Source organism: Pleurodeles waltl, chromosome 3_1, assembly GCF_031143425.1.
Source record: "Pleurodeles waltl isolate 20211129_DDA chromosome 3_1, aPleWal1.hap1.20221129, whole genome shotgun sequence".
NCBI lineage: Eukaryota > Metazoa > Chordata > Amphibia > Caudata > Salamandridae > Pleurodeles > Pleurodeles waltl.
In genome coordinates this window covers 148,627,705-148,650,148 of record NC_090440.1, presented here as the reverse complement: position 1 = coordinate 148,650,148, position 22,444 = coordinate 148,627,705, and the positions used below count along the sequence as shown (strand labels likewise).

At 46.1% G+C, this 22,444-nt stretch overlaps 1 protein-coding gene across 3 annotated transcripts in view; it reads left to right on the top strand.

The window, feature by feature from the left end:
- Window positions 1-22,444, top strand: part of KIF3A (kinesin family member 3A) — a 224,141-nt gene that overhangs the window by 146,527 nt on the left and 55,170 nt on the right. For all 3 annotated transcript variants that reach the window (XM_069221976.1, XM_069221977.1, XM_069221978.1), the window contains exon 11: window positions 9,839-10,019. In XM_069221976.1, coding sequence (XP_069078077.1) covers window positions 9,839-10,019 — 181 coding nt within the window. The remainder of the gene's footprint in view (window positions 1-9,838; window positions 10,020-22,444) is intronic.

Below are 22,444 nucleotides of genomic sequence, written 5' to 3'. Positions count from 1 at the left end.
TTTATAACCTCTGTTCCGCGCTCCGCCCGGACGCGCAGAACAGGATACAATGTATGGGGGAGTCCGGATGGCTCTCTACATCCCTCCCATGTTTTACTTCACACAGAAGGACAAGTGATAACATAAAATTAAAAACATAACCAACTATGAGGATCCAAGACCGAATTGGTTGAGAGCTAAAAGAAAACAAAAGAGAACGAAAACATGGAGAGGAGAAGAAGAACGAACAGAGAACAGAACAGAAGAATATCAATGTTCACCTAAGTGACGCTCACCCGGCCTACTCACAGTAGTCAACTGGTCACTCCAGATCCCAGGAGCAGTCCTCCTGTCTCCGACTCGTGACGCCACAGGGGTCCAGCAGATAGATGGTGGTGCTGGGATATAGTTCATGACTGATCTAGATTACAAAGTCCTTCAGCTGACTGTTTGGCGCTAGGTTGGGACGCAGATGATACTTTCCACTTCGGTGAGCGATCCTTCATGGCTGGTGTCTCCAGACAGCGGGTCTCGCGCACAGGGCACCGTTAGCGGTGCACTCCCTGTCCCTTCATCGCCACTCTTGGATACACCCGTTGCTTCGTCTATCTCTCCTTCCTCTTCAGACGTGGCCGAGACTCCCGCTCTCCTGAAGTGTGACGCGTTCCTGGTAATCCTCTGCCTGCCTCGGGCTGCTGTTATCATGGCTCCTCGAATACCGATGATCTTCCATGCTTCAGGCTCAATCGGTGTTTGGAATTTTCCTCCTGCCCGACGACTCTTCACTACCACCCTATCACCTTCCTGAAAGTCTCGATGTCTATTTCACCGTTTTTCATTGGCCTTCTGATTGGTGAGTTCTCGGCGTCGCTGGGTGGCTTCTACCTCTAGTTCTGGTGACACCCAGTGAGGACCAGCCGGGATGCAGTCTCTCTGTGGGACTTTGAACATCAAAGCTGCAGGTGCACACCCAGTGGTACTATGTGGTGTCTGGCGATAAGCGCTCAGGAACTGCTGCAGGCATTGTTCCCCATCTTCTCTCTGTTCCACACCTATCCTGAGGGCTCGATTCAGAGTTCGCATGAACCTTTCAATGTCACCATTTGCCTGAGGCCAGTACGGCATGATCTTGCGATGAAATATGGCCAGCCCATCAATGTAGGACCGAAATTCTTGTCCATGAAACGAGGGCCCATTGTCTGTCCTAATCGCATCAGGGAGCCCAAACATTGCAAATGTCTTTTGAAGTACTGGCCGTCCATTCTCGAATGAAGTAGATGATATGACCTCAACAACGGGAATCTTAGGGCAAGAGTCCATAAGTATGACTGTCAGCCGCCCATCCGGGAAACTTCTGAAATCCATGCTCACTTTTGCCCACGGCTTCTGACTGGCAGGTTCGGTGATGATTGGGCAACTGGGTGGTTCTCCGGATGTGATGACGCATGAATGACCCCTCCCCACCAATTTGTCAACCTGGCTGTCCATGCCAGGGAACCATACCTTGGCGCGCAGCCTAGCCTTATTTTTTTGCAGCACCTTGATGACCCTGGTGTGCTAGCTCCACCACTTGAGCCCACAAGCTCTGAGGAAGCACAATTCTCCCTCCCCGAAGAATCAGTCCTTCACTATCCGTGGACAGCTCATCGTGCGCCCTCCACATCCCTTGCATCGCCATCTTGTTTTCATGGTTGGACACCTTCGTCTTTTCTAGGAAGTGCTTCCATTTTCTGTGATCTAACGCTTCCTTGACCTGGTTCATTACCCCATCCGCCTTGGTGGCGTTTACAATGTCTGATACGACAAGGGCATTGGGACATTCTGATTGTACGACCATGCTGACGAAGACTTCGGTGCTCTCTTCGTCTTGTTCTTGGTATTCAGCCGGTGTTTTCGGGGACGGGTGACGAGATAAGTAATCAGCTGGGTTGTTCACCCCCGGTCGATAGACAACTGTGAACCAGTAGGGTTGGAGCAAGACAGTCCAAAGTTCGATTCGGGGAGGCGCCAGACGCGGGCTTCCAGTTAATAGCGACACTAAAGGCTTATGATCAGTCACCACTTGGAACTCATGCCCATAGATGTATAAGTGAAAGTGTTTTCATGCCCATCGGATCGCTAAGGCCTCCCGCTCAATCTGGGCGTATCGTGTTTGGACTGCAGATAGTGCCCTGCTGGCGTACGCAACTGGAACCCACTCCTGATGGTTTTGCTCCTGGAGAAGAACGGCACTAAGACCCACTGGGCTAGCGTCTACCACTACCACTACCACCTCCGTCCGTCGGGGAGGGTTGAAGTAGGCCATGGTTGACTTATCCAGCAGTGCTGCTTTGATGTCCGCAAACGCCTTGTCTGCGGCCGGGCTCCACTCCCAGCGGTGCGCTCCTTTGGTGAGCTGTCGGGGAGGTTCCGCCATTGTGGCAAGCTGCGGTATGAACCTTCCGCAATATGTCGCCATGCCGAAGAAACTTCTTACTTCAGTGGGGTTTTGGGGAAGTGGGGCTTGACGAATGGCATCTGCTTTGCGCGGGTCCACCTGTAGACCATCCTTTGAGAAAATATAACCAAAACTCCACTGATGTTTGAAAAACGCACATTTCTTCTTGTGGAGTGTCAGCCCCGCATCTGCTAGTCTCTGCAGCGTGGCCCTTAGATGGCGATGGTGTTCGTCTCTAGTCCTGGAGTGTATGAGGATGTCATCACTAAAGTTGATCACCCCCGACAGCCCTGACAAAGTCTCTCTGATGGCATTCTGGAACACTTCCGCTGCCGAAGATACCCAGAAGCTCAGTATCCTATACTGCCGGAGCCCCACATGTGTTGAGAAAGTGGTGATGTTTCTGCTGTCAGGGTCCAGTTCCAGCTGATGATACCCAGCATTAAGATCCAGTTTTGAGAACCACTGCGCCCCATTCAGGTCTGCTATGATGTCATCCATCGTAGGTGTTATGTGTGTCTCTTCGGATGGCTTTGTTGGGTATTCGCATGTCAACGCAGAGGCGAATAGCTCCAGGTTGCTTGGGTTTCGGCGCTATCACCAAAGGCGAAACCCACGGTGTTGGCCCTTCTACCTTTTCTATTACTCCCTGGTCTTCGAGCAACTGCAGTTACTTTTCCACTGCTGGTCGTCGGTGGAACGGTACACAACGGTGTTTTAGGGCGACTGGAGTGACACCTGGGTCCATGTGGAGTTTGAGTTTCCCTTTCAGCCATTGCAACCCTTCGAAGAGCTGCGGAAACTCACTGATGAGATGTTCAACGTGAGAGTCATATACTTGGCATGCGAAGAATACCAACTCCAGCTCCTCTGCGGTGGGACACCCCACCAGAGTGCCTCGGTCTCCAGTTACCACATAAAAGTTTGCTTGTGTCGAATTTTCCACTGGTTATTGATACCTCCACCGTGCCCTTCAGAGGAAGAGGCTCTCGACCCCCATAGTTATATATTTTGGTGGTGGTTGGGGTGAGAGATGGTGTAGGGGTTAACTGTTGGAACAGGGTATCGTCCATTACGTTGACTGACGCCCCGTGTCTTTGAGTACTGTTGCTGACGTGCCGTTGACCTGTACGTTCTTCTGTTGTCTCCCGACGGTGAATGAGACTACAAAGATGTCTTCATCCTCATCTTCCTCAAAGATGGGCATTCCGGCAGCTGTGTTTTCTCTGGAGTCGTCATTTTCTTTGATTATTCTCTTCACCTTGGCATCCTTTCCCTTTTGGTCTCCTTGCCTGTTTCTTCCTGACTTACACATTTTTGCAAAATGGTTATTTTTGCCACACCGGTCACATGTTTTTCCTTTCGCCAGGCACCCCGTCGTTGATTTGTGTTCATATCCACAGCTTCCGCAGGTGCATTCACTGGGTCTTAAAGAGTTTGGTCTGCGTCCTGGTGATTGGCGGGTTTGAATGGCGTCTATCTGCTCTTCTTTCACCTGGACTGGATGTGTGGTTGAAGCAGCTGCCAACGATTGTCCTCTCACCGGCGCCATGACATCCGCCCGGACCGCTAATAGTTTGTGGGAGCGTGCAAGGACCAGGATTTCGTCGAGGGAGATGCCTTGCTGGCGTAGGATGAGTTTTCTCAGAGCATTGGTCCGGCATCCCTGGATAATCTGGGCTCTAATCTTCTCTTGTTGATTGAGGCCTACGCATAAGCTTGCTAGCTTTCTCAGTTGTGCGTAAAACATGTCCACTGACTCGACATCCGTTTGTTGTGCCTGGCGAAAATTGAAGCTTTCATAGTCTGGATTCAATTGGGGGTCAAAGTGTTTGTTCAGGGCTACAACTGCCGCATCAAAGTCTGATTTGTCGCCTGTGTCTGGGAGCGAATCAAATAATTCTTGCTGTTCGTCCCCGACCATCAGCAACATGAGACCTGCGCACTGCATACATTCTTTTCCCTTGCGGCGCAGAAGTAGTTATCTAGGCGATTTAACCATAGGCGCCATCTTGGCGATGCTCTGGCCGGGTCAATCAGTTGGCTGAACGAGGGCAGTGCAGTGATTGAGGAGTGGGCACTGGTGTTCAGTTGTGCGGGCATTTGGGATTTTCCTGTGGTGGTGCACTCATCTTGTCCCCCCCCTTATGTGAGCACTTTTTGGCCTAGTTGCTGCTAAGATGCAGTTTTATTTTCTCCTTCTCTTTGTGTTTTTTTTTTTTTTGCTTTATAGAAAACACAATTTTTTTTTCTCTAATGTCTGTGCATTTACTACTTTTTTTTTTTCAGTGTTCTTGTTATATATATACTTCTTCGATTAGTTGTGTCCTTTATATATACATATCCTTTTGTCTTATTTTTTTTTTTTTTCTCTGGGGCCCCAGAGGTTATGTCCTTGAATTGCACGGGGAACTCGCCCCTCCGGCTCTTCTCCACGCGCTCCCTGGGCCTCTCGCCTCCAGGGAACGCAATCTAGGCTTTTTGTTGCTGTTGCTTGGCAACAAGGTGTGCATGTGTCTCACTCCCCTCCCCCACGTGGTGTCTAAGGGCCTCTGCCGGGAGCGCAGGGCTGCGCTCACGGCAGGAGGCAGGATTGCCTTGTCGCTCCTCCAGGCCGCGTCGAGGGAAGCCATGAGACACCGTGCTGCACTGCTGGCTCAGGTGAGGTGGCGGCTGCAGTCCCGCGGCAACTCTCACCGGAGGAGACGCGAGGCGCGCTCTTTCCTGCCCCTCGGCTGGCGCAGATAGAGGGTGTGGGGCCGACGCAGGTCCGTTCAGTGTCGTGCCGGATGAATGTCTTCTTCGTGCCCCTTCCGCACAACACCATTCATTGGGGCTCGACGTCGTGCGGCGCGGGTGTTCGTAGGGCCACTCGTCGCCAATGAAGTGGGCCTGCTTCGTGCAATGATAGGACACACCGTGGTTGAGGGTACTGGGGAAACTGCGTCAGCGCAGCCCCATCTTTATTTGTATAACCTCTGTTCTGCGCTCTGCCCGGACGCGCGGAATTGGATACAATGAATGGGAGAGTCCGGATGGCTCTCTACAACTTAGAGCTGTTAGCTGTCTTCCTAGCACTCAAAGCTTTTCAGCCTCTCCTTATTCACAAGAATGTCCTGATCAAAACAGACAACATGACCACCATGTATTACCTAAACAAACAAGGAGGGACGCATTCGTCCCAACTCTTCCTCCTAGATCAAAAAATTTGGAAATGGGCAATACACAACCAAATTCACCTGGTAGCACAATACATTCCAGGGATACACAACCAATTAGCGGATGTTCTCAGCAGGAATCATCAACAGACACATGAGTGGGAGATTCACCCTCAAGTACTTCAAAAATACTTTCAACAATGGGGAACACCAGACACAGATCTGTTTGCCACCAGCGAAAACGCAAAATGACAAAACTTCGCATCCAGATACCCAAATCCCCTATCCAAGGGCAATGCTCTATGGATCAATTGGTGAGGGATATTTGCTTACGCTTTCCCCCCTCTCCCACTCATTCCATTTCTAGTCAACAAATTGCGTCAAAACACGCGCAATCTGATACTCATAGCGCCAATGTGGGCACGTCAGCCGTGGTACACAACACTACTAGACCTGTCAGTAGTACCACACTCCAAACTCCCAAACAGACCAGATCTGTTGACACAAAACAAAGGGCAGATCAGGCACCCAAATCCCAACACACTCAATCTAGCGATTTGGCTCCTGAGGTGATAGAATTTGGGTACTTACAACTACCAACTGAATGTATGGAAGTAATTAAGCAAGCAAGAAAACCCACTACCAGACAGTGCTATGCTAACAAATGGAAAATATTTGTATATTACTGTCAATCTAAACAAAGTGCCCCTCTTTCAGCATCTATACAAGATATTGTATGCTATTCACTTCATTTACAAAAATCTAATTTAGCATTCTCTTCCATAAAAATCCATCTCACTGCAATTTCCCCATATTTGCAAAATATACAACACAGCTCTTTATTTAGAGTACCTGTTATCAGAGCCTTCATGAAAGACTTAACTCATCATTCCACCCAGAACACGTCCAGTTCCTTCGTGGAATTTAAACACAGTGCTTACTCGACTTATGGGCCCACCATTTGAACCTATGCACTCATGTAAAATGAAATTCTTAACATGGAAGGTTGCATTCCTAGTCGCAATTACAACATTGCGAAGAGTTAGTGAAATTCAAGCTTTCACTATTGAAGAACCGTTCATACAAGTACACAAAAATAAAGTCGTACTACAAACTAACCCTAAATTTCTTCCTAAAGTAGTATCACCTTTTCATATCAATCAAACAGTGGAACTACCAGTCTTCTTCCCACAGCCAGATTCTGTGGCAGAAGGAGCTCTACATACATTAGCCATTAAATGAGCTCTAATGTACTACATAGATAGAACAAAACCATTCAGGAAAACTAAACAGCTATTTGTAGCTTTTCAAAAACCTCATACTGGTAACCCCATTTCAAAACAAGGTTTAGCAAGTTTGATAGTAAAATGCATCCAAACATGTTACCTTAAAGCTAAAAGACAACTCTTAGTTGCTCCTAAAGCACATTCCACAAGGAAGAAAGGTGCTACAATGGCCTTCTTAGGAAATATACCAATGGCTGAAATATGTAAAGCAGCTACTTGGTCAACACCACATACATTTACTAAACATTACTGTGTAGATGTTTTAGCAGCACAGCAAGCCACAGTAGGTCAAGCTGTACTAAGAACATTATTTCAACTCCTACAGGCTAACCACAGCTTTTATGGGAGAAATAACTGCTTTCTAGTCTATGCATAGCATGTGTATCTGCAGCTACACATGCTATCGAACGGAAAATGTCACTTACCCAGTGTACATCAGTTCGTGGCATGTTCCGCTGCAGATTCACATGCACCATCCCACCTCCCCGGAGGCCTGTAGCTGTTTGTTAGACAAACACTTGTACATATGTGTATATGTGTGTATATATATATATATATATATATATATATATATGTGTGTGTGTGTGTATATATATATATATATATATATATATATATATGTATATGTTCCATTAGCATGGACATCTCTTTTCTTTATACTCTTATACTCTATCACTCCTACCGTACCCTCTGCGGGAAAACAATCTAACATGGAGTCGATGCACAATGGAGCCGAAGAGGAGGAGTGGATATATATATATATATATATATATATATATATATATATATATATACACACACACACACATAATGGCACCCCTTTTGAGAGGCCTTGTTTGAAAGGGGAGACTCTCCCCTTTCAAAAGAGGCCTTCCTGAAAGCTGGGGAGGCCGTTTTGGCCTTTTTTGTTTTCCCCACCGGAGTAGAGAGCAGCCTTATCCGATGTGTCAGTGCTCCGGTGGGTCAAACAGATTTGACATCAGCACACCTTGCAGGACGCTGACATCACAAATGGGCGGTAGGTGGCCGGGGAAAGATGCTCAAGCAGTTCTGCAAGTCCCTCGAAGATTTCAAGAAAAAAAAAAATGCTCCTGTGCTTTGCAACGGAGTATTTCTTCTTTTTTTTTTTTTTTTTAAAGCCCTCCTTGGTAACGGCCAGTGGCCATCAGACTCACCCAGGAGTGGGATTTTCACTGTAGTATGTCTTTGATTTCTTAACCATGTAGGAACTTATAAAAGCATTGCACATTTTCTGAGCCAGTCTGCTCTGTGCCCCAGCAACCAGGTGTTGAACTCAGGTATAAATTACTGAAACCTTCAGTGGACCTAAAAAGAATAGTGAAATTATTACTGCTGGTGGATTACCATTCATCCCATTTATTCCACTTTTTCAACTGCCTACTTGTGGCCGTGCTCAGTTGAAAAAAAAAAAAAAATTGGTCAGTGTTGTTTTTTTGTCATTTTCACTTTCACTATAGCAGAGACCAGGATGTTATATTGCCCAATTGTTCAGAAACCTTCTCGAGTCCAAACTGCTCTGGTCACATAAGATTTTTTCTTAGTCTGGATACCTGTGTTATAGTAAGAAATGGAAAGCTGAACGTGGATCTATTTCTGGCTCACAAAACCATGGCATTCTGACTATGTAAAGTTACCTAATTTCGATATTCTTCTCAAAAGGAGTCTTTGCCACTCTCTTCTGTCCATTGACAACATCATTTGTCTCTGTAATCTTCCTCAGGAAGGGCCAAGAGGCAGGTTAGGAGTTTATGGGGTTTACTCCTGTATGTTTTCGAGAATAATCCAGGGAAAATACATCCATACCATACACTCACACACCCTTACCTAGGATAAAGAATGATGGCTGTTACCTTCACAGCCCTCTTCTCAGTGCAAAGTCTTCTAGACTATTCCTGATACCTCTTTTCTCATCCACACTATAACTTACATGAAAAAACATGGGTTCAATTCCAGAGTTACAGCTGAACAGTGAACCTGTTTTCCCTGCCTAATCCTGAGCCTGACACAGATCAGATAAGTTCCTGGGTTCAGGCACCTTAATGGGTAGAAAAGATTAGGTCAGTTTAAGGGCCCTCTGTGCCCCTCTAGTAAACCAAGAGTTCTTTCCTTCTTGCATGAAGAGGGAGAACGGATGAGGTCAGGATAACAGTCCTATCTTTCAACTTGTTCCCATTGTGGCATGAAGAAGGAATCCCTTATATAGGTGCAAAGAGCCCCATCTGTTCTCCAACCCTAGCTCTTTTAGTGTCTGTTTGTTCACAGTCTTGTTGACCCTGCTATTTCCTCCTCCTCTTTCTTACCAGGTTTGGTTCTGAGCTGTTCCTGTCCCCACCCCCTTAAGAGGTCAGATTGCACCCTTTTCTCTGGCATGCGAGCGGCCGTGGCATTTGGGATGTTTCCTGTTTGTGGGTATCCCACATACTGCCCTTGGAATACCTAATCTTCCAGGATCTGTGTATGTACTGGCACATCGTCCAAAGCGTATACTTCTTTCTCAAGTGTTAAAATGGGTTTGGTATCTAGTGATGTATTTATCATATCACAAATGAGACCAGAGTCCAGGAAGAGGATGGGACCGCTATGGGAGCAGGGTGGGGGAATTTATCCTGAACCGTAATCGTAAAGCAGGTGTTACGCATGTAGTGAAATGAACAGTGGCCTCCTTATCACCCACTGGAACACACCCTACGATCCGCAGTGGCCACCAACAATCGCAACTTTTGTTCAGATAAATGTAGTATTAGTAACTAACATGGCATTTGTTGGCCCAGATCTGTAGAATCCGATGCGGAACTAAGATCTACTTGTCCACTGACTGTTTATCATTCTCTTCAAAGATTCCTACATTTTATTTAGGGAAGCTGAAAGCCCCTCAAAATAAGCCTCTAGACCGATAAAATAGGCTTATATTGTCTGCTGAAGACTTACCTAGATACATTTTTTTTATTTCTCTTAAGACAAGATCATCAGTCTCTCCTAGAAAAGCTATCCGCATTGGAGAAGAAGGTTATTGTGGGAGGTGTTGACTTGCTGGCAAAAGCAGAGGAGCAAGAGAAACTTCTTGAAGAGTCTAATAACGAGCTTGAGGAACGTAGGCGGAGGGGAGAGCAGCTACGGAAGGAACTTGAGGAAAAAGAGGTGTGTGAGTAATTCTTTGAATGGTTTGTGTTTATGTTCTTCCTGTATGTGCTGATATAATCTTGACAACCTGTATGCCGTATTTTATTGAGGTAGAAGTATGAAAGCTTGGTTATGGAAATTAGATTTCTGCTTGTGTATTTCCTTTCTGTTCCTAAAATTATTTTTACTCTTTTTTTTTTTTTTTTTTAACAATGCTTTTAAACTGTTTGTAGCAACTGTTTTAAATATATACGATGTATAGTTGATGAAATACAGTGCTTTGGGAACCTTAGTGCATAGTCTGGAACCATGAAGATTAATTAGGAAAGAAATAGTGGCGTACCACTAAGGTTGCCTTTCAGCAACTGCACTGAGATTTTTTTTTATTGTTCGTAGCATGTGTTGTTTAATATATGTTTGATTCATAGTTGAGAAAGTACAACGCTCTCGGAGCCTTGGTGCATAGTCTTGGATAAAGAAAATGAAGAAAGAAAAAGATATGTACAACTAAGGTTGCCTTTTCAGAAATTGCACTGAGATTGTTACCACATGCTTAACTAATTAACTGGGTAGTCCATCTCGATTGAATAAATAATTGCTAGATTTGCACTTTATTTTATTTGCAAGTTTAAGTATTTGAACTGAATACCTATTAAGTGCAAGATGTTTTTGAAACATCCATTTAAACAATACTGTAGTAATTAAGGGTTTTGTTGAGGAATCATGGGAAAGTCATCCCTTTTGCTCTGATCACTCCCATTTTTTGACTCTGAAAGACCCCGGGGCTCTCATAACCAGGGCCAGTGCTCCATCCTAAAAGTATATGATGTTTGCCATAATTATATTTGGCTTAGTCACCCTTCTGTAAATCCCTAATATATAATAGGGCAGGGAGGCGTAGACACTCAAGTGGATCTAATGCACTTGTGTGTGTGAAGCTGCTGTGTTTAATGTCATTTGAAAACTAGACCTTCCTTGCAGGCTGGTTTTATAATACAAAATCGACTTTGGAGTTTAAAGTGCTTCCAAAGTCCGGAAGTCGCTTTTTATAATTTATAAATCACTCCTAACGTCTGCCCTATGTGCACCCATGGTAGGGCGCCTTGTTTTAAAACTCAGGGACAATGCAAAATATGTTTTATATACCCTGGTAGGGAAAAACAGACACATTTGTTTCCCCTGTTGAAGTGCTTTTAGCTCAATAGGCCAACTTGGGAAGACTTTATTAAGCTTTAATAAACTCTATCTTCACTTGTGAACTAGCTAGCAATATCATTCAAAGTGTCAAAATAATAGTAACAATAAATCCAACAACTTGCCTAAGTCGGATTTATTATAACTATTGCAGGAATGTAAGTTTAAACCTTCTATCCTGAAGTTACCTAAAGCAGCCCTCCGTCTCTTCTGATTGGTCAGCTTTTTACAGCCTGAGTTAAACTGCTCCCTGAGTAGGTGCTTAGAGACCTGAGGCTGAAACCATACATCCATCTGTTGGGAGGAGATCTGTGACCTGGAGAAGCCACGATAGGAAGGGGTTTGGGTAGATAAACTTGACTTCAAAGGTGGAGGTACAGACGTCACAGGACCCAGGCCAGCCCACACTTCTTTGATCCCGAGCCAGATGGGAGCACCCCTAATTAGATTAGTAGAGGGGCTGGAAGGGGATTGTGCAATACTGGGCCAAAAATATGCCACACTTCCCAAGAAGTGGTCATACCAGAGGGTGGCTACTTGAACCCTATTGGTTGGGGTCCTACCCTTGCCAACCCAGTATGTAGAATATAGGAGATCTTTAGGAGCCCCTCAGATCCATGCCTGAAACATCTGGAAAAAGGACTGCCCTGCTGGATTTTTGGACTGCACAACAGAGAACTACATTCAGAAGGACTGTACCTGCTGCACTTTAAAGGCTTCACAAAAGAAGACTTTGCCTATCTTCAAGGATAACGAATGGACTCCTTGAGTAGCATCAGGTAAAAATTTGCTGGAAAAAGCTACCTGCAATATCCACTACTCCAGCTGACCAGCTTCGCCTGGATTTTAATGAACTGACAGGTGCATTGTCGGAGTTGTCGTCTGAGACCCCCCAAGAAGCAACCCTGAGCTTCTGAACCCTTGGCTTGTGCTGTGGGCCTTTTCTGACCCTCAAGGAACCCTTCAGAAGGAGATCTGAAAGTTTGGATGCGTTCTGCCGACTTTAGTAAAAAATAAAAATAAAAAGATCCAGAAGACGTTTGGCATCGATGGCGAGAGTTAAGCCTGTGATGGCAAACTGTGACTTGGACTGACTGCGCATGTTTGCTCCGCTGAAAGCTCTGGCGCTCCTCGCCGCCTTCGACAAAAACAAAGACCTCCAGGGCTCACTGAGGCATTGCGCTGCAGCAGGCTGACATTGTTTAATCGATACCCGGATCCGAAGATCCGATCACTCGACATCCAGAGAAAAAGCTCAAAAAAATTTACCTAGTGCGAAAGTTAAAGCTTAACTGGGACCTGCCGCTTAACCTATCCGACCTGGCTCCATTGCAGTCGGCCTAAAACTTTGACTTTATCCCAGTCCAGCGCGATCAGATAGCCACAGTTGGCGCTTAATGCTTTTTGGTGCTAGAATGCATATTTATTTTTATTTAATCTTTAAAATGTCATATCTCTGGTTCCCTCTATTGGAGTTTTGTTGTTTGGGTGGCATTTTAAAAATAAAAATTGTCTCTATTTTTATAAGTTGGTGTTGAATTATTATTGTGTAGTGTATTTTACTTATTTACTGTTCTGGTGTTATAAATACTTTACACTTATCTGTCTTTTACATTAAGCCTGCCTGCTCATTGTCAAGCTACCAAGGGTTGAGCAAGGATTAATTTGTGACTTGACTGGACCTTATTAGTGCTTGTGGCATTATTATTAGCTGAAGGTGCATATCTCCATGGCCTAGTAATCCACTTTGGTACAGGGATGCAGACTAAATTACATCTTTCACAGTTGTATGTTTATTAAAGACCTTCATACAGGTTTTTACAACTTTTAAGCACCAATTTAAGTCTATTTCATCCAATAGGGTTCTAAATTCCTATGTAACATAATAGAAATATGAGTTACACATTTGGTAGCGTCTAAATTAATTGTAGCTTGACTGACAAAAGAAAGAAATAAAGGCGTGTAATTCTAAAAGTCTAATCCCATGCAGCTTTAACATCTCTTCCCATTATTTAGTGTTGTCATCCAAATTCTTTCATTTGTGTCCAAACAAAAATTATTCATAAAGAGTAAATGGCCATGTTTACATGATAAAAGGTATTGGATTCAATATAGAAAGATCGCTTAGGGTAGTGTTAGGGTAAGTTCACCTGTCAAAACCCTCCAGTAATAAAATGTCTCTTACCTTTAACCTTTAATTCTACTGGGTGAATATTTAGTAATAGGTTATTGTGGAAAGTTAAAGTTAAGCTGTAAGATAGATGAGTTATATTTCTGGCATCAATTGAGAGGTGCAAAATTAGAGACAAAAATCCATTAGCACACAAATTATTTATATAACTGTAAATACCACCAGCTTGCAAACAACCATCAAGAAGGGAAAAGTGCTTTTCAGTTTCTGAGAGACTGGAAAAAAAATAGGAAGGTGTATATGTGTTCTACCCCTACCAACACTGTAGGTGACCCCCCCCACCCACCCCTGTTTTTAACTTTAGACATGCTTATTTTCGCGATTGCTGAAATCTTTCAGACAGCTGCTACCCATAATCTAGAAGCATTTAGTAAAGTTCAGCAGTCTCTGGTGGGACTATAAGAATGTTCTTGAACCGGGAAGAATACACAGTAGTCCTTATTGATGTACAGTGTAAAGTAGATTTTGGCTGCTATTGATGTTGGACGTTTCTTCAGCTTTCAACATGCTGCATCATTTACTTCTGTTCACTAGAATGTGGAGTGTGATTTGGGTGTGAGCCTGGTTTGGATCTTTTTTGAACAAGAGGATGTCAAGGCTGTGAATATAACATTTCCTAGCTTTCGTAACGGAAAGTTTCAATTCTATTAAGGGGACAAAGTCGGGGATTATGCTTTCTTTCTTTGCTTTGATTCAACAGCAGCCATCACAGAAACCAAAACTACAACTCCCATGAACGTCGGGATACATTTAATTGAACAAATGCACCAATCAGAATGCCCCCAGTCCATAAAGGTTGTCGTCCTTCCAGTTCCTTCCTCTTTCTTCAAGTGTCAAGCAGCCGGACTCAACCACAAGTCCTGCTTGCCCAAATCGTTCCATAAGAAATAAAAGAGGAGTTGAGCAGTCTGACAAAAACTTTAACTACTGCATGAGATAAGGAATAACAAATTGACCTAAGAAACATGGTATACTCTACCAGTATCAAGCAATACATTTGAAATGTCAATAAAAAGCTTACTTACAGACTACGAAATATCCACATATGGGGGGGGGGGGCATGGTCGCTCGAAAGCTAGAAAATGTTATATCTTATGTCAGGACTGGAGGTGAGGATTATGCTGGGTCAAAGCTTACTTACCACCAAAGATGCCATAGAATGAAGCAGCTTGAAGTAAAAACTCTTAAAAACAGAGTCCGAAGATCAATCCGCTGCATTAATATCCTCTTCCAGGTGAGCATTCAAGGTAAATGCTTTACAGGCCAAGGCCCCTCTGGTAGAGTGAACACCGAAATCCTTGGTGTTAATACCAGCCCCTCGCATGGTCCACCTGACTCAATGGGCAATTGTCGGGAAAGAGACCGCCGTATGAGGCTTAGTGAGAGCAATGGAAAGCTGGCACTCCCCTGGAGGACGAAAGTCTTGTCATAGCCTCGTAGGACTTAAGGCGTTTAACGACGCAACGCTTTGGAGAGCTCTGAAAAGCCAAATAGGAGATTACCCTGGAATCTGTCTTTGTCCTCCTTGACAGGTAGAAGGTAACACCCTCTGGGATAAAGACCCTGCCTGTGATAGCCAGGGCTCTGACATCAGAAACCCTGCAAGAAGTTATCAAGCATAGGAGCAATGCCAGCTTGGCCGAAAGTTGCTTACGTGAAAGATGCCTATTATTCGGCCAAGATCGAAAAAGGTTCAGCAAGATATTCACGTCCCAAAGAGATGAATAACGTGGAGATGGGGGAAGAAGTTTTCGTGTAAGTGGGTGTTCCCCCACCGGGTGACCCTCAATATGGGTGGTGGCTCACCAAAAGTGCTGACTGGAAAGAGTTGACCGTTTTATAAGCCATGCTCTCTGAGGCTAAAGAGGCAAGAAAGTTCAGGATATGGGCAGTGGATGCTCCCAAGGGATACATGTCATTGATGACACCAACCCAGCCATCTTGACCAAGCAGATCGATATCGCTTACCAGTGGAACCTGCCCACACCTTGAAGAGGTCCGCAGCCTGGCACGAAAGACCTGGGACCTGCCAATGTCCCCTGTAATCCTCCATGCATTCAGGGATAGGGACCCGTCCAGGACTAGGTGGTGGGGACTCCCGGACGGATCCTGGAGCAGGTGAGGAAATTGAGGTAGACGGATTGGAGAATCCCAAGAAAGTTCTATCAGAACTGGAAACCACACTTGAGATGTCAAAAGAGGGGTGATCAACATGATCTCTGCCAGTTGGTGGCACACATGGGTGGATAGTCTTATTCTCATCACAAACAGAGGGAAGGCATAGGCCTTTCTCCGTACCCCAAGACTGCTGGAACTCGTCCGTTGCCAGGGCTAACAGGTCTGGTCTCCAGCTGAAGAACCTGTCCAACTGGTGGTCCAGGCGAGAGGCAAAAAGATGCACAGAGAATGGAGCCCATCTGGTGTTCCAGGGATCCAGTTTCCAGAGACTGAGGTCTCGTAGGTATCTGGATGGCCGATTCACCAGCTGATTGTCCGAATCCGGAAGATGTTCTGCTGTGACCGAGATCTGGTTCTCCAGGCAGTACTCTCAAAAACACCTGGCTAGGTCTGATAGGTCTTTGGAGCATGTCCGCCCCCCTAGGCGATGTAACAGATTTCTGTGACATTGTCCATCTTGAGGAGGACACTGCAACAAACCCGGTCCTTCATCCAGCAATGGACTGCAAAGGAACCATCCAGAAATTTCAAGCAGTTGATATGCAGGGAGCCCTCTACATCGGACCATTTTCCACCAGAGGAAAACTCCCCAAGACAAGTGCCGCCACCGACGGCGCGGGCATCCAACTCTATGACCAGGTCTGGATGGGATCCGAAGATGGTGCGTCCTTTCTATGCCTCTAGATGTGTTAACCATCAGTGGAGCTCTGCCCTCACCTCATTCGTAAGAGGGATACACTGAGAGTGAGCCAGCACCTTGTGGAGATGCGAAATCTTCAGACACTTAAGGACTCGATAGTGCAAGGGACCGGGGAAGATGGCCTGGATGAAGGAAGAGAGAAGGTCCACCACCTTGGCGATCAGCTGGAGAGACGACAATGGTTTGGCCAGAACACAGGTGATCTTGTGTAGAATCTTGGAGACCTTTCTGAAGAGAGGCTTGGACTGAATTGACAACAAACCCTAGAAACACCAGGGACTGAGAGGGGGAGAGCAATGGCTTCTGTGCATTGATGAGAAACCCCAGAGACTGGAGGAGGGAAACAGCCCACTGAAGGTGAAGGATCAAGATCTGCCGCTCCCCCTGCATCAGGAGGATATCGTCCAGGTAGACTATCAAACTGACGCCCGGGGCCTGCGAAGTTCCACGACTGGGCGGAGAAGCTTGCTGAAGCACCATGGGGCAGAGTATAAGCCGAAGGAAAGTGGTATAAACTCGTAGGTGACACAGCGGCTCTGGAACTAGAGGACGAGTGGGATAGGGGGAAAGATGGGGACCGACAGGTAAGTGTTCTTTAAATCCAGTCGTGCCAACCAGTCGTTGGGCAGCAGAAGGTCGTGTAGAAGGTGGATGCCCTCCATTTTGAAGTGGCAATACACCGTCCACTCGATGAGGTATTTCAGATTAATAAACTGGGCACCTTCCCTTATCGCACTTGTCCACTGTAAAGAGGTTGCCGATGAATCTGTGAGGGTGGGGGAATGAAGGGACGATGGCCACCTTGGACAGGAGCTCCCGAACCCCGGCTTTGACAAAAGAGGATTCCTCTGTGGAAAAGTGAAGTGGAGGAGGAGCCCTTACCTGGGTCGGGAAGTCGTAGAACTCTATCTGAAACTCGCAGACCCTCTGCAGAACCCAAGCATCAGAGGTTAAGGGCTGCCAGTTGTGAAGAAACTGTGCAATCTTGCCCCCTAACCGCACTCCCGAAAATGGAATTACACTCACCGTGTGAGGGTCCTGGTTTGTGTACGCTGCGGGAACCCTATCTGTCACCTCTCTGTCTAGGGTACCCCCGTGTCTGGTAGAAGCCTCCAAATCTGGCTGAGTCTTTGTAGTGCCCACGTTGGGGAGCTGAGCCTCTGGAAGAAGCCTGTTGCGGCCAGCTGAGCACCCCTTTTCATGAATGGCCCTGGAGAAACACAAGGGGGGGGCGCGCAGCATTGGGGGGTAGGGTGGGTCGGGATCAAAATCTTTTTTATGGAGGACTTATCCAGTGAATTAACAGTGGTTACAAATTTGCTGAGTTCCTTATTGAAAGGCTCGCCAAACAATCTTCCCTGTGCCACAGGGCCTGCCTCCGAGGTAGCCAGATCACCCAGTTTGGGGTCTATCTTTATCAATGGGAATCTTCTCCATTCCGTGTAAAGGGCACAATTTGCATTGCCAGGAAATATAATGGCCCGTTGTGCCCGACTTGAAAGTGTCTCAGGAGATATCAACGCCCCTGAGGTCTTGGCATCCTCCGACATATTCTTAATCTTTCTAAGAGGACCCGCTAGGCCCAACAGTTTCTCCTGGCAGGAGAGCCAGGACCGATTGATCCCTTTTGTTGGGATCAACGATGTATTTAGCTAAGAAGGTTGCCATATGCTGATCTATGTATGGCCACTTTGTCTGGGGGGTGGGGGGCATTCCGATCTGAGGTACTTGAGAACCTCCTGATCAAAAGGTTCTCGCAAACATTCTGACATGTATGCGGCCACCTTCTCTGCAGGGACCCAGTCCAAAGACTGTGAGTGTACAGCTGATCGGGTCCAGCATGTCGGCATGAGGCGGCGTCAAAGTGTGGGCGCCATCTGAAGGAAGGGAAGGGTCCGGTTGAGGGCGCCAAGGCAGATCTGGTTCTTGCTGCTCATACGATGCTGGGGAATCATCAGCATCTGGAGAATGGGGCAGTGGAGAAGGTGGGCTCTGAATAGCCAAGGGGCGGGAGGTGCCCACCATATCGAAGGGAGACTGATCAGGGAAAGCACGTTTAAGGTGTGCAAAAGCGTCGAGGTCCACACCAGTGCACTTACGGGAAGGCATCTCGTGTAAGCCTGCATTCTGAAGGGGAATGAGCCCCTTTGGGTCCACCCTCGGATTGAGGGGTCTAAGGCATTGTGCTGCCGGGTTCATCAACTTTGGCTCCAATGGCACCATACCTTCTGAGAACGCTTTATGGATAGAGGCATCCATAATATCACAAATGTTTATTGATGGGGACGGTATGTGATGGACTTCGACGAATATCCTGAATCTCCTGCATGGTGAGATGGACTGTGCCAAAGCCAAATATGAGGCCCAATGGCATCAATAATTAAGCGGGGGAGGGGACACTGCTACCTTAATATTGCAGGGTTTACAATTACCCCTGGAGGCAGACCATGCTGGCCAGTTTGTGGGTAGGGAGGCCTGGGTGGTGTCCCCTTCAAGAAAACTCAGGCGCTAACATGCGTCAGAAGCAGGGATAGAGGCCGCACGTAGCCTGCCCCACTGGGGTTAATGGAGCAGGGTAGGGGCTCAAGGCCTCTTAATTCCCCCACACAAGGCAGCAAAACCTTGCGTACCGACCCCCGGGTGGGAGTAGATGCACATACACAGGGTCTTTGACCCGCTATACAGACCCCAAGAGGATGTCCGTCAGCACGCTCACTGCGCAGGAAGAACCACCGTGAGGAAAGTCCGCACAGGCTTACACTGACCCCTGAAGGTGTCTCAGGCCAGGGGCAGAGAAGAAGTTGGCTGTTGGCGTCTGAGCAGGCAATTCCAAACCTGGCCCATTACATACCGAGACACCACGACCACCGGTAGCTGAAAGGGACTCCAGAATATGTGCATGAGTCATGTAGCGGTCAGAGGACTGCACAGCCCCCACACGCTGCAAAGGACGTAGCAGCAAAGCATGCTTCCAGGGCGGGTAAAAGGCCAGATCGGGGCTTAAGTAAAGTAATAAATCGTTAGCAATCTGTGTAGTAGAAAAAGCAGAGCAGCACTTGTCTTAAGGCTGGGAGGAGCAGAGAAGAAAGAGTAAGGAACTAGAAGGATGACTACCTTTATGGACTGGGGACGTTCTGATTGGTGCATTCCTTCAATTAAATCAATCCTGATGTTCATAGGAGTTGTAGATTTGTTTTCTGCGATGGCTACTGTTGAATTAAAGCGAAGAAAGAAACCATAATCCTCGGCTCCGGTCCTGACATAGAATTAAGAATGCCTTGGATCCAGCTGCTGTGACATTGGAAGTTGCGCAATCATTACTCCTTACTATATTTGTGTAACCATTAAAATTACTGCCAACCAAATTGGGTGTTAGGTTTCAGAATTATGTTACTGACATTCCACGTTATCTTCGCCCTGTCTGAATACCCTGAGAAAGATCACACAGCTCTGAATAACTTTTTCATAACTAGAAATGTAATAGACCAGACGAAAAAGGTTAAAACCTTTAGGATTAATCTTTCAGTCCTTTATTTGTGAATCCGTATGTAAATGGTTTAGATTCTATATCAAGTTACTGTGCTATATGCAGCATTTTTTCATCACAGAATTTAGGGCCAAACATACAAGTATAATTATAGTTAAAATATATTCTCCGGAAGTGCGTCACTTGTGGGAACTACTGACAAACAGCAGAGTGAGCTATACATTCTCCAATATTTTGTGGCTAGGGCAGTGAACAACCCACAACATCAGGATCATATCATGCATGCTAGTAGGAGGTTACACTGGCTCTCAGTAAGACTTAAAGCAGCATTCAAGGAGTTAATTCTTAACCAGTAATAGCCTGCAAAGGGAGGCCCCATCATGTGTAAATGTCAGGATTAACAGATGCATCCCTACACAGCAAACCAGGCACAATGGGGTTCATCTGAAAGTGGTTCCCAGAAGTAAAATATCTCAAACATGAAGCAGATCCTTTGTTGTTCATGCTGCGAAACAATTAATTCAATTACAGGAGGATCTATGCAAACCACAAGACCTCTAAACATTTGCTGTTCTTATTTATGCATTGCCAAAACTTTGTATTTGCTTGAATGCTCTTTTTCCTTGTGTCACTGTATACAATATAATAATGACCTTATGTTGTTTTTAGGTTCGAGCCTGTGATATCATGCACTAGTGCATGTGTATCACTAGTGAGACACTGTTGTAGTTAGAAAAGGGCTTGGAGCCTGCCTGTGGCTTACCATTTTTTGCTTTCCTGGCACTCTTTACAGCCTCGTAATTGTTCACGGCTGGCATATAATTTCCATTCCTGTCCGTGAAGCAGGGATCAAGCACTGATTGATTCAACTTAATTAGTGCCTTCCGCTGCTCCCAACGTGATTAAGGTACTATTTTCTTCTTTTATCTTCTAGTGCCCTGCAAACATAAGGCACGCGACTGGCAAAAACGTTCCTAGCAGGACAACTAAAATTTAAAAGTTGTATTTTTTGTAGTTAATTTTTTTTCTATTTTGTCAAGTCTTTTCTCACTTTGCACTCATGTTTTGTTTTTTGTTTTTTCTCATGGGAATTGTTCTCAAAAGGTGACTTTTCTAAATATTGCAAAGCAACATTGTTTCTTTCTTATGTGTAATGTTTGAAATTATATTTTTACACATAATTGTGCATTGCGCCCCAAACCACCCCACTCAATCCAATCTTCCCCACACCAATCCAAAAAAATCCACCCAGTCCAATCCCAAGAAATCTGCCCCACACCAATACAGCAATCCAAAATAATCTGCCCCACTTCAGTCCAAAACAATCATCCCCACTCCAACCCAAAATAATGTGCCCCACTCCAATCCCACACCATCAGCTCCACTCCACTCCAATCCAAAACCATCTGCCCACTCCAATCCAAATCCATCTGCCCTACTGCAGTCCATAATATTCTGCCTCACTCCAGTCCACCCCCACTCCAATCTAAAACAATCTGCCCCAAATCAATGTACCCCACTCCAATCTAATTAAATCAGCCCCACTCCAGTCCAAAACAATCTGCCCCCTCCAATTTCCCTCCTGTATACCAAAACAGTCTACCCCTCTCCAATGCAAAATAAACTGCCTCACTCCAGTTCACAACAATCTGCCACACTCCAGACCGCCCTACTCCAATCCAGTCCACCTCACCCCAATCCAGTCCACCCACTCCATCGTAAATAACCCACTCCATCCCAATTCACCCTACTCTAATCCACCCCACCCCACACCAATCCAATCCACCCCATCCAATCGATCCCCTCCAATCCAACCTGCCCCATTCCAATCCACCACAGTCCAACCCACTACAGTCCAACCCACCCCACTACAGTCTAACCCACCCTACTCCTGTCCAACCCACCCTGCTCCAGTTCAGTGCACCCTGCTCCAATCCAACCCATCCCACTCCAATCCAGCTCACCCTAATCCAATCTAAACCAGTCCACCCCACTCCAATCCACCTGTCTCACCCCAGTCCATCTCACTCCAATCCACTGTAATCCCAGTCTAATCCAATTCACTTTAATCCACCTCTCTCCAATCCATTCCACCCCACACCACCTTAAAACTCCCCTCTCCAATCTAATCCACCTTAATCCACTCCAGTCCAATCCAGTTCACCATAATCAACCTCACTCCAATCCAGTCGACCGGACACCACCATAATCTAATCCAATCCATACCATTCCAGTCCAATCCACCCCACTTCAATCCAATTCACCCCACTCCAATCCAATCCACCCCACCCCAGTCCAATCTTCCCCACCCCATCCAGTTCCACCCCTCCCCAATCCAATTCACTGCACTCAATCCAATCCAGCCCACTCAATCCAATCCAGCCCACTCAGTCCAGTCCACTTCACTCCATTCCTTTCAACCCAACTCCATCCAGTTCACCCCACTAAATTCAACTCACCCGACTACAAACCACCCCACCTCAATGCATTCCACCTCATTCTAATCCACCCTACAGCACCCCAATCCAATCCAGTCCACTCCAATCCACCCCAATTTAATTCACCCCATGCAGTCCACCCCATCCTATTTTAGTGCATTCCACTGCAATCCACCCCATCCACTCCACCCTACTTGAATCCACCTCTCCCCACTCTGCTCCAATCCACCCCTATGTACACCATTCCACCCCACT